At 35.8% G+C, this 12,990-nt stretch overlaps 1 protein-coding gene across 1 annotated transcript; it reads right to left on the reverse strand.

Moving 5' to 3' along the window:
- Window positions 1–6,289: 6,289 nt before the first annotated feature.
- LOC144439380 (stAR-related lipid transfer protein 5-like) lies at window positions 6,290–10,756 on the reverse strand. Its single transcript, XM_078128667.1, has 6 exons — window positions 10,661–10,756; window positions 9,798–9,847; window positions 9,311–9,437; window positions 8,596–8,722; window positions 7,090–7,183; window positions 6,290–6,434 (listed from the first exon to the last, which is right to left on the reverse strand). The coding sequence occupies exons 1-6, from the start codon at window positions 10,754–10,756 to the stop codon at window positions 6,290–6,292; spliced, it is 639 nt and encodes a 212-aa protein (XP_077984793.1).
- Window positions 10,757–12,990: the final 2,234 nt, after the last annotated feature.

Consider the following 12,990-nt stretch of genomic DNA (forward strand, 5'->3'; position numbering starts at 1 on the left):
AAAATCTCATTCACTCTATCTCTGTCTCTTTCGCGGCATTTCGCGTGTCGGAGATTACAGTAGATTGCGTCATTGACAATTAAAATGTTATAGCACTAAAAAAAGTGTAATTACACTCTGTACTCATAAAGTAACTATACAGTCCTAAAGATACCGTGAGAACTATAAGAAAAGGCGGGGAAATGCTATGGATGGCGAAGAGTCTTTGGTTTACATGGACATTCGGGAACTTAAGTTGTAGAAATGTCTTTTATCCAGTTCAGAAAGGTCACCATCAATTCTGAAAAACTAATCTTTAATCAGAGATATTGAAGTTTTAAAATAAAATTTAAAACTTTATCTGCTATTCATGCGATCTATATATCATTTTTGGCATATACATTATCCGCTGTTTAGCCTATCCGTATTTGTGACAAAAATAACTATGAAATATCATGTACGTGAAAGTTGCTTAAATTCTTTTCTTCATCTTGCCGTGTTGTTCATGTTATTCGTCACCTCAAAATCATGATTTGTGAATGCCTTTTTTAACTCGAGAGGGCGGGCTACAATTGGTCCTCCTAGGACTTTTGACCTCGACGAAAATCAGTCCAACCATTCATGAATCTTGATATTCAGTTTCATACCTATCTGAATTTTAAGTTTTTTTAAGTATCTGTACTTGACTAAATTATTAACACAGCAATCATATCGAATACCTTGCAATATCTTATTGTCAAGTAATATTAGAACAGCAAAGAAAACTATCGAATTATAGATGACTGAACTCAAACTTGGTGTTTGCATCCTTGTTCGTTTATAAAAAGGAGAGTGTTTTTTATTAAAATGCAAATATTGTTGTCGGTATGTTCAAGCACCACGGGGAGGGGCCTTCATAGCACTGCCAGTGGGTCAAAGGTTACATCTGACAAACAAATTGACATCACTGTTGGCAGAGCTGTCAGATATATGCCACAATGGGACAGTTGTCCAGTACAGTTCGCCATTCAAATATATCTCAGTCAACAAATGACAGAACAAAGTGTACTAGAAATGGTCAGGAACGGACAGCAAGGAAAGGTAAGCTCTCCAACATCAAATATTCCTTACAAAATTAGAAATATGGTTATCACCCAACGTTCATATAGAAATGTCGATTTAATGGATATTTCTAATTACGTAATCTAAAATATATATTTATACATTTATGGGTTAGTTACAAAAATTATGTATTAGCACTACAAAACCCAATTTGAATAGGTTGTAGCCAATGACCATACCACGTCGTGCCTTTGAGTCATATAGAAAACACTTCACAAACAGTGTTAATATATAACGTATATTCAAACATTTACAGATGTCATATTTCACGGTGCACAAAAGTCTAAGGTCTGCTACTCACTATTCTATATCTCAATACCTGTTATAAGGTGTCTATGTTATTGAAATGACTACTACTTTAATAAAAGGTCAAGTAAGGTCACCCCAACATATGTCTAGCCTGTTTACTACGCTGTTGAGAAGCATCCTAATAGCTGGTGTTACATCCTAGTCATTGCACATACTCACATATATATACTCACACACACACACACACACACACACACACACACACACACACACACACACACACTATATATATATACATATATATATATATATATATATATATATATATATATATATATACATACATATGTATATATATACACACACACAGATATATATATATATACAATGTTTATATATGAGTGAGTGAGTGAGTGAGTGAGTGTTGTTACGTAAGAAACCACCAAACGACAAGATGTGTTTTAATCGTTCAAATTCTCGTACTTTTTTCGTATCTTTAATTTACTTTAAACACTCTCCTTACATTCAATACGTAATTTTTTTATACCACATCGTATTTGTCGAATGATAGAAACCAAGCAGAGGTGGTCTATTGTAACTACCCAGCAAGACGAGAACGGAGTGTCAACAGGATTCAACAATGGCGAGTTCACAATTCAACCCAAATTAGAAATATTTTCCAGCATGGACGTCGATCATCGCGGAATATGCAAAGAAGTACCGGATACTGGAATCAAAGTCTTCATACCTCCTGGCGCAGTGCCTAAAGACGAAACAATGAATATTATCGTCGGGGTGTCATTGGAAGAGCAAGAAGAGGTGTTCATGCATTTCGAAGAAGGCCTGACTCGAAAATCTGTTCTAAGCGGTCGAAGAATCAGCCCCGTAGTCACGTGCACCTTTGAGGGATCTTTGGACAAACCCTTACACATACGCTTCCCTCACTGTATCGCAAATGGTTCGTTTCTAAGGGGACTTGCACTGATTCAAAGCGTTTTCGCAGCCTCTATCACTGAAGGTGAGAATATCTGGAAGATGATAGCTATAAGTAACGAGATTTCTAACTGGGATTTCGAAAACCAGTCATCGGGAATTGTATTTCAGGATAATTGTTTAGTATTCACTCGTTTTCCCGGCAAACTGACCTGCGTTTGTACGAATCTGAATGACTCACATGTAGCGATGAAGCTTTGTGTGCTTACCTACTACGAAAGGACATCGAATGGTGATAGCACGATACGGATTTACGTTGGAGACAGCAATGAAGACAACATTGAAGTGAGTCCGATTATAACTTTCACTAGAACCACACCCTCAGTGGCCAAGCTGGCAAATACTATCGTTTATCTCCATGACTCAGGGTGATCTATTCAGGATGAGTAATATATGTATATACTCAGGCATCGCATCACACAAGCTCCTACGGAGCATGAGACATCATTGTAAAATACAATATACATCTAGTTTTAGGAAAAAAACGTATACAATTTTAATAATCTAAATTCAGCTCAAACAAGATTAAAATATATCCAAAAAATATCACAATAAAATATATGTATGATTGAGTAAACAACTGCCTTACTTTAAGCTTTCGAAAAGGAGCTTGAGTACGAAACAAGCTTCAATAAATCAGGACAATATCATATAGTCGATTGACAAGCGTTGTACGCGTTTGTCTTTTTCTATGAGTATAAAAAAATAAATACAAAAAAAAAGAACTTTATATGGCTTTATTTGTTGAAAGGTTCTAAAGTATATATATGTGTACATGCATGCATACATACATACATACATACATACATACATACATACATACATACATACACATACACACACACACACACACACACACACATACATACATACATACATACATACATACATACATACATACATACATACATACATACATACATACACACACACACACACACATACATGCATACATACATACATACATACATACATACATACATACATACACATACACACACACACACACATACATACATACATACATACATACATACATACATACATACATACATACATACATACATACATACATACATACATACATACATACATACATACATACATACATATATATCATACCTTGGTTAGATAACATTCTTGTCATCTCAAATAATAACGGCATACTCTGTTACAGTTTATTTACAGACAAGAAGCAAGGAGAGGGGGAATTTTGTGTTTTGAGAACAGACAGTTCAAATTTGTCAAAAACGAACTAGATATAACAATCGATGTGGAAGATGTTGGTACTGGTTGGAAATGTAATGGACAAGTTTTGCAGGTGAGATGTGTCCTAAGTGTTTTTAAGTGAGTTCATATATATAATACTGTGTTGTAACTAGTTTATGATGATCTGTATTTATACTTGTACTGCATTGAACTGCAATATACTGACACAGTATTATACTGTAGTGTAATGTTTTACTTCTCAGTTCATCTCACCTTACCTCTCTCATACCTTCTCTTATCTTCTCCCCTCTTTTCCTCTCCTCTCCTCCCTTCTCATCTCCTCCCTTCCCTTCCCGTCCCTTCCCGTCCCTTCCCGCCCCTTCCCTTCCCCTCTCCTCTCCTCTCCTCTCCTCTCCCCTTCTCCTCTCCTCTCCTCTCCTCTCCTCTCCTCTCCTCTCCTCTCCTCTCCTCTCCTCTCCTCCTCTCCTCTCCTCTCCTCTCCTCTCTTCTCTTCTCTTCTCTTCTCTTCTCTTCTCTTCTCTTCTCTCTAGTTTGGCATCACGTCACGTCTCCCTCCCACCTCTCTCAGTTTCACATTTCCCTTTCCTTCCCCATCTTCCTCTGAAATTCGTTGTTGTTGTTGTTGTTGTTGTTGTTCTTCTTCTTCTTCTTCTTCTTCTTCTTCTTCTTCTTCTTCTTCTTCTTCTTCTTCTTCTTCTTCTTCTTCTTCTTCTTCTTCTTCTTCTTCTTCTTCTTCTTCTTCTTCTTCTTCTTCTTCTTCTTCTTCTTCTTCTTCTTCTTCTTCTTCTTCTTCTTCTTCTTCTTCTTCTTCTTCTTCTTCTTCTTCTTCTTCTTCTTCTTCTTCTTCTTCTTCTTCTTCTTCTTCTTCTTCTTCTTCTTCTTCTTCTTCTTCTTCTTCTTCTTCTTCTTCTTCTTCTTCTTCTTCTTCTTCAAGTCACTACCTTGATTTAGTATTAGATGTATCGATGCCATTTAGTGTTTTAATTCTGTTTTCAGACGATTGACTTCTTTGCGTTATGGCTCGACACGTGCAGAGATTGTAGTACATTTACATTTGAGAAAGAAGAAGGATGCTGCAGTATTTTTACGGCGACATTTTTGATATCTCAAGGAAAATCTGTTTCCAACTGTAGATTTGACGTAGATATTGCAACTGTTGAATATGGGTCTACACACCATTCCTTATCGGTATGTATATACATGTATACATTGTGTTTAGCTGTACGTTATTTGAATTCGAATAGGAATCGAAAGTCTTCGACTATTATCTGACATATTCCATATTAACATAGCAAACATAAGTCACCTCACACTTGTCTGTCTGTCTGTCTGTCTGTCTGTCTGTCTGTCTGTCTGAGGTGTCTTGATACTGGACTCAGGTCGTATTTATCGACATTTGACGTCTACTGTGCTTGTCCTTGGCGTTCTCTTCCGGGGTTCTCTCTTGTACACGTGTGCACACTTTCTCCATGAGTACCAAAACGTATATATGCTGGTAGTAAAACTGGAGAACGAAATTAGTACAGTAGACATGAAATACGATAAATTATACAAATTGATCCTCTTCCTTGATCAGACATTAATCAGACCGTGTCAGTATACAATTATAGAGTCTATCTCTCTCTATAATAAAATGTGATTGCTTCTTCTTTTTATTAACTTTCTGAAATTTTACAATTGAATTCAAATTTTTATGTAATTCGTATGATAACATTCTATTTTTATTGGAACTATACTATGCATAGTACGTATGTTGTACAGATTAAGAGAACAAGTCAGTTCATTTCTTCAAACAGGTTCGAGAATCTGACGGTTTGCAAGATTATGCTGATGCAAAAGCATCTACAATAGGAAACTTTGGCGCTACGACTGCTATGGAACTCTCAGAAGATTCCATTGAAGATGGGGAAGCAGATCTAGAGTTGATGTTACATAAACCATTGCATGTTATAGACAATTCCAAAATTCATAACTATCCACCCCTCTTCGGAAGTGCAACACGCAGAAAGAGGCGAGTTAAACGTGTGATAGAAATGGTGGATTTTACGTCAAAATAGCCAAAAATAAGAGTTTTGGCAGTTAATTCCATGACATATATTTTGGGAGTTATTCCTCAAAATCATTTATATGGTAACTAAAGTATTATTTATATTTTATGTCAATAAACTTTTTTTGGAAGAAATGACACGGGAAAACTGCAGTGGTTATGAGATAAAGAATTTTTTAAGTAGCAGAACAGTGAAGGTCATTCGGTAAAACAATATACTTTGAATAGAACAATCTCTGATTTCAGCAATATTGTACGTACACACATTGTGAACCCTTACACATCAAATAACTCATTCAAACATTATTCTAATATGTGAGCAAATTATTGGATCAAAGGTCACCAACTTGAACTTAGTGAAAAAATCTCATCTATAAAAAATTATGAATGAGGAGAAGCATAATTATCTTCACATCGATTGCATGCTTCGTACATTTACATTTGCTAACCCGTCCACTTTCTGTAAATTTGTATCTACGATGTTTTTTTTTTCAAAGATTAAGAAATAATCATATACGTAATAATGAAATGTCTTCCAATTGTGAATCATTCAGTTTTAAGAATTAAAATATCAAACTTAATATTTATATGTGTCCTATCTATGCTATATTTCATACACTTTCTTGCATTTTTTAGCTTTCGACATGTGACAGTCACATGACGTACACTCACACGACGGTTCACATAACATTAAAACTTTCCAGCGTTGATAAGCTTCATAGTCGTCTTGACGTGGTTTACTATCGTCTTAGGTGTCACTTGTTCAACCAGTGTCTGAGGGAATAGTTTAATGTCACTCTGTGTCAAACCAATGACATGGGTTTTGTTTGGATCCCTGGCAATATTGACAGAAAAAAATTATGTTAGATTACAATGCAAATATTAATCAAGCTGCAAGAAGAGAATGAGATGAACTGAGGTCTAGGAGATGTCTAGATGTTGGTAGTAGTATCAACATTTTCTCATAGTACTAGAGTCTAACTAAACAACTAATAAACCATGTGTGACAGACATCACAGTCGAAATGATCACAAGATGTGATGAGATACCACACATGGTTTTGAATCTTAATTTTGAATCGTAACGACTTACACACTCAGGCTGTAGGGTGGACTGTAGTGATAAGTGGTTCTCATCAACAATGTCAATATTGAAAAAAAAATGGTGCACCTAATCACTTTTTGCAGATTGATATATTCTTATCATGAGAACTGAGGCATTTAGAATTGTCCTGTAAATACCACGACACTTAAAGTTTTGGAGACAGAGAGACAGAATACTTTATCAAAGACAGATAATTTTCGCACCCCCCCCCCTTCGCCTTCGCGCTCTCAGAAAATTCCATGTGCCCCCTAAATGAATCCAAGAATTTTCGTAGCCACTCCCCAGGCTATGCAGATATTTGTAATGCTGTATCCCCATCCCCTCCCCAACACATTCTGGAGATGTATAATTGTCTTGAGTAAGAAAATGTTACCCAACATACTAACCCTTCCACTGGAAAGATGAATCGACCAGAAGGGTACGGAATACCCCGGACATATCCATCCAAGACAGGACACTTTGGATGATCGACGTGCCCATCTGGAAATAAAATAGATACATATAACATACGAAGAGTTAGTTGGAGAAGACATTGGACACGATAGTGCATACATTTTAGATCAATTCACAAAGCTGAACGCCACAGTTACATGTCAAACACAAAAGTGAAGTCTTCAAACCTGTAATGAAGTAGTGTTTACTGACATGATTCCTAAGTTTATCTAAAAAGTAGACAGTTTTATAGAGTTTAGAAGGGCACTCCACTTTTCTTAATAACAGTTGGTGTAATTATAAATAGAGATATTTAGCGAAAGCTTAGTAACCCCATCGAGTAGTATGCATAGTCAACACAGCGCGCACTTACATCAGTTGATTAGTCAAAGGTACCAACCCGCCGTAGAGGGCATATATGTCAGTTAATTTGGTAAGAAGTTCAGGCAGCGCCTAGTCTCGCTGCCAGACTCGCATGACTCGTGACTATCGTCCCTAAGCGTTGTATGTTGAGCGGCTCAGCCGCGAGAAGAGAGGGACTTATCCCGAGTCTAGCTGGAAGCGTTTGGATAAAAAAAAATACCCGCCAAGTCCCTCACTTCTCGCGGCGAAGCCGCTCGGCATACATAAAAAGATTAGGGACGATAGTCAAGAATCTGGCAGTGCGACTAGGCAACGCCCTGCAAGGGTACAGTCACTGCTTAGGAAAGAAAATTTATAATTTAGGCAACTAATACAAAAGATTTGTTTGATTTTAAACATTATCCAGATTTTCATTTGATTTTGCCAAAATCTACTGACAGAACAGACTTAGATGTAATAATTGTAGCGTTATGTTTTGATTTTGAGCTTTGGAGCTTTGTTTTCTTAGTATTTTATAGTTTGAAGTTTGAAGTACGTTTGCTGGTTTTGCACTACTTTTGAGTGCAACTTGAACCCGGAATGATAAAAAAAAATCAAAGCCAAAAATAAAAAACTAACGCTATAATTATTGCACCTAGAGCACACCGAAATTCATTGAGTTGTTAATACGTTATTTTCGTCAAGAGAACTACAACCATTATCTACTGTTCTTTGTATCCCATGGCACCCCCCCCCCCCACCACGTAAAGTTGAACAAGACCACTGATCAGTGGAAACCGTAGTCTCGGTTACCCAGACTGTTGCCGCTAGGGGTGAAGCCCTCAACGACTAGAGTCTGGGTAACTAAGACTATGGAAAGCATTGAGCAAAGTGAGGAACGTTTATAAAGCTGTAGTCAAATTGTGATCAATTGGTGATCTGCAACATACATTATACCACAGACAAGGAAAAAACACAGTTGTGTTGAAGGGAACACACTTTTATGGTTTAGACTTTTAAACGATTTACTGACTATCATAAATGCTTTATGAATGATATGATGAAGATTGCAATCTCACAATTTTCGCAATAAATATCTCAATTTAATTTCTACTTACGATATACACAGTAATAGTCTTTGTCTGAATCAGACATCTTGGCGCATCGTACGACGTTGATCAATTCTCTTGGAGAGATAAGACCTAGCATTACACTTTTTGACAGTGTTCGAAATACTTTGGTATTCTGTTTCAAACGTAGTACAAAAAAATACAATTATAAAGTCATATTGTTTAAATTTGGGATATGATAACGTGAATCAGATGAAGAATTGCAATTCTCTAAGAGTCTGACTGTAACACAATGAAGAGTATTCGGTTGACTACCTGCAGAAATCTGCTCGAAACGACAACATCATGAATTTATAGTGCCACTAAACATTTACAATTTTATAATTTAAAACATTTGTGGGTTGACAGGCAGCGAAAAATTTACGAATCCCCAAGGTCTGTTAAATTGCTGTTTTAGAAATAATGGTGACAGTTCCGGGTTTTTTGTTTGATTGTTTGTTTGTTTGTTTGTTTGTTTGTTTGTTTGTTTGTTTGTTTGTTTGTTTGTTTGTTTGTTTGCTAGTTTTTAGAATAGGGTTCTATCAAGTTTAGTTTAGTAGCGAAAAAAGTTACAACATCCATTCCTCCTCTCCACTCCTTGGGCTATTGAATCACTAATATTAAAACAGGAAATATATTTTTTACAAATCGATAGTCCATTGCAATGTGACTAGCTATGGCACCTGTCAGTGATTTGATATTGGTACAGTATATCCATGCCTACCTCGTCAATCACTTCTGTTATATCGACCACTTCAAGAAGTTCATTGATTCTCTTCAAATTATCTAGATTAGAGGTGAAACTATAAACCGATTCTGGCGACGCATTGACTGTAAACTCACTCCGATATCTGAAAGAAACAAAGTGTAAAATTTCGGAAGGCTGGTAATTCTTTTCTAGAAAAAAATTAATCATACTTTTTGCGCAAGGTGCACGCTCTGAGAAAAAATCGTGTGGATTTATCCCAGGCGATTTATTCCCTGTCTGAAAAGTTGGACACGAGATATATCAAACGAAAGAATTCAACGAGTTCCGGCTGGGGTTGAGGTGAGGGGTAAAGCTATAACCCTTTATTTCGTTTAAACACAAACAAGTCTTGTATCAGTTCATTTGAAGGGTAACGTACCCAAGGCTGTCGCCAATGTTTCACGGACAATAATATGCGACTTTGACCTTAAACATTTATATAAAGCATTTTCAAGTGACTTACATCACTCCATCGAATTCTCTTGACGGTTTGCAGAATAACTTGACTCCATCCTACAAAGCAACAAGACTGCGTGTCAGTGAAGAAACATCTTGGTTAACAGAGAGATTTGCGAACAAGTGAGCTATCTGTTATCTCCATGGCAACATGAGTCTAAGTGTACACGTATGATAAATATCTTTAATATATATACGACTTAATTTTCAAATTTTTCTGAAATTTGTCGAAAACATAGTTTCCAGGTTGTCGATTTTCAAGTTTTTCTGAGGCTTATATTAAACTCCTATTTTCAGGCAAAATGTAGACATTTGACCCTTAGTTTTTGGTTGAAATGTAGAATTTGACCCCTACTTTAGCGTTTGTGCTTGTAATCAGAACTCGCCTGAGTAAACTTCACGCATTACGTACCAAACAGAATACCTCCCCCCCCCCCCATCATATCCTGCCAGCAGATCCTGATATACATGTAATACAGTTAACATAGCTAAAGTGTGTGTGTGGATTCATAATACATGTTCCTTGGCCATACAACATTTGTTATTCGTATGTGTTGGTACAGGGTTGTAATTACAGAATACAACCATTTTGAAATCCGTTCGAAGTCTTCGATTGACTTCCTCGCTTCATTAAAAAAATTAACTTCTACTGCATATTTCAAAGATTCATGTAGTGAAACAGAAATACTGCAGAGCAATACCAATCGATGATAGAGGACGGGTTGACATTGAGTCCCGTTACATTAATTGAATGTCACTGAGTTTGTATAAGCAATAATGAATGCATAAAATATGATATTCTTTAAAGGGGTAAATAAAATATGACACCCATCATTCTAATGTCATTGGGCAATATACCAGAATACTTACTGAGTTTGACTTCAGTTTCCAGTCAGTGTCACTAATATAAACTTGAAGCTTTGTCAGGATGTTGTCCAGGATAGCCTCGTAGTCTATATCTGCCATTGTTGCATGTTCTGCATAGTGATAAGGAGACGATCACAGGTCAATAGTGCGACTGACCCCCAGTCCCTACAGGGACATTGACCCGACTATCTCTAGAGCTTAGCCAGCAATAACTTCATTAAGGAAGGAGTGATACTGAAGAATTATTGTCGTGTATAATGAATATATACATAGTATACTGATATAATAGAATTACATTATATTAATATAGGTAAAGTTTAAGGTGACACGGTAATCTAAACAAAATAAACATTTTAACTTTATCATACCTGATCACCATGTGTGTACTTTGGTCTACAGGATTAGATTAGGGAGGCTTCAGTAAATATGGGACGATGGGAGGGGGGGGGGCTTATTGTTGTAACCGTCCTCTATATCTCCCATTCCGTTTTCTATAAAATGCCATTCACTCAATCTCCTTTCTCAAAAAAGTGACCCTCTTCTGTTCAAATTTTGCCAGATGTGAAGAGGGACACGAGTCTTGGAATCAATGGTAAGGATTCTATCCCACCACATTGGTGTTTAATAAACTTACTTTAAATCTATTTTTTTGTATGTGTACATTGTATTTCATTTTTATCAAATTCATGTATATGTACTGCGTGAATAAACAATTAAGTAATAAATAGATAGTAAATAATAAAAGATAAATAAATACAAGATAAATAAATATTAAAAAACTCACATTGATGGACAGCGCCCTCTACGGGAGACTCCGTTATACTTATAAAGTACGATTTATGGCCATGTACTGGGGTGGGGGCATTAAACTTACACAAAAGAAGAGATAAAAACAAAATAGATATGCACGCATCCAAACATCCATGTATAGGACAGTACATTCACATATACAAATGCTGGTAATGAAGATCAACTAAGGTTGAAGGAGGAAGTTCTTTTCCACCACCTCAGAACATTAGGGCTCACTAAAATGAATAAATAATAAAAGTAATTTCCTGCCATCTAACTGTGTCTATTCTATCTTATAGGGTGTCTGTTTCAGCTTGTTTTTTGGTGCTTGATTCTTTACATCTGTCTGCATTATATTGAAACTTTCCATGTGGTATAATTTTATTTTCTAATTGTTTGTTTGGATGTGTACTCCTGATTATCTTGCCTCCACAGTGCTAAAGGATTCAATTAAATGTAAGTGAGAATGTATTACCTATACATTTTGCTTTCCTCTATATAATTCACTAATCCATCCATCCATCCATCCATCCATCATAGCATGCATGCATGGATAAATACATATATCTATCCATCCACCCACTTCCAATCCATGCATACACCTGTACACACGCACATGCTCACATACACAACACACACGACATACATGCATCTATCTATCCATACATACATATGTACACACACACACACACACACACACATATACATATATACACATTCATACATACATACATACATACATACATACATACATACATACATACATACATACAAACATACATACATACATACATACATACATACATACATACATACATACATACATACATACAAACATACATACATACATACATACATACATACATACATACATACATACATACATACAAACATACATACATACATACATACATACATACATACATACATACATACATACATACATACATACAGAATACAAAATCAAAAGCAACATAACCCTGTAACCACTCAAATGACTGACACTAACTTCAAAAACCATTATGAAAACTCGCACACTTTGAGGTGTTCTGTTTAATAACCATAATAATGAACAGATGTCTGTGGAGATCAGTATTTTTCGACAATTTATATTCATATTGCATTTATATTAAACCTAAGCCTTCTCAAAAGAACACAAGATAGATAGAGAAGGAAAACTGTTTACAATCCAAGTATCTAAAGGTTCTGTACATGAAATGGGAAAATATACTTGGTATGGTCATGTGTATGTAAGAATACAAAACAAGCACAACTTTTTCATTTTGTGTGCTGATTTGAACACATACATATTGTTTTGTCATTTACAACAGCTTTTGACAAAATAAAACAAAACAATGTCATAAAAATATACAAATGAGAACACAGAATCCTGCTACCAACATATACACAATTATTTCCTTGTTTTGTATCACTGGCAACAAATTCATTAGAAAACAATACCTCATTATGCTATACATCTTAAATAGCATAAATTATTTGCAGTTGCTTTTTTTTATTTCATTTTTTTAATAGCTGAAAACACA

The sequence above is a fragment of the Glandiceps talaboti genome, chromosome 8 (assembly GCF_964340395.1).
Source record: "Glandiceps talaboti chromosome 8, keGlaTala1.1, whole genome shotgun sequence".
Classification (NCBI taxonomy): domain Eukaryota; kingdom Metazoa; phylum Hemichordata; class Enteropneusta; family Spengelidae; genus Glandiceps; species Glandiceps talaboti.

Bases quoted from the DNA above. Each gene is read 5' to 3' on its own strand.
- LOC144439380 (XM_078128667.1), bottom strand. From the start codon at position 10,756: ATGGCAGATATAGACTACGAGGCTATCCTGGACAACATCCTGACAAAG. The intron at 9,438-9,797 runs GTAAGTCACTTG...TGTTTCTTTCAG, and splicing joins AGAGAATTCGATGGAGTGAT to ATATCGGAGTGAGTTTACAG. The intron at 6,435-7,089 runs GTTAGTATGTTG...CAATATTGCCAG, and splicing joins TTCATCTTTCCAGTGGAAGG to GGATCCAAACAAAACCCATG.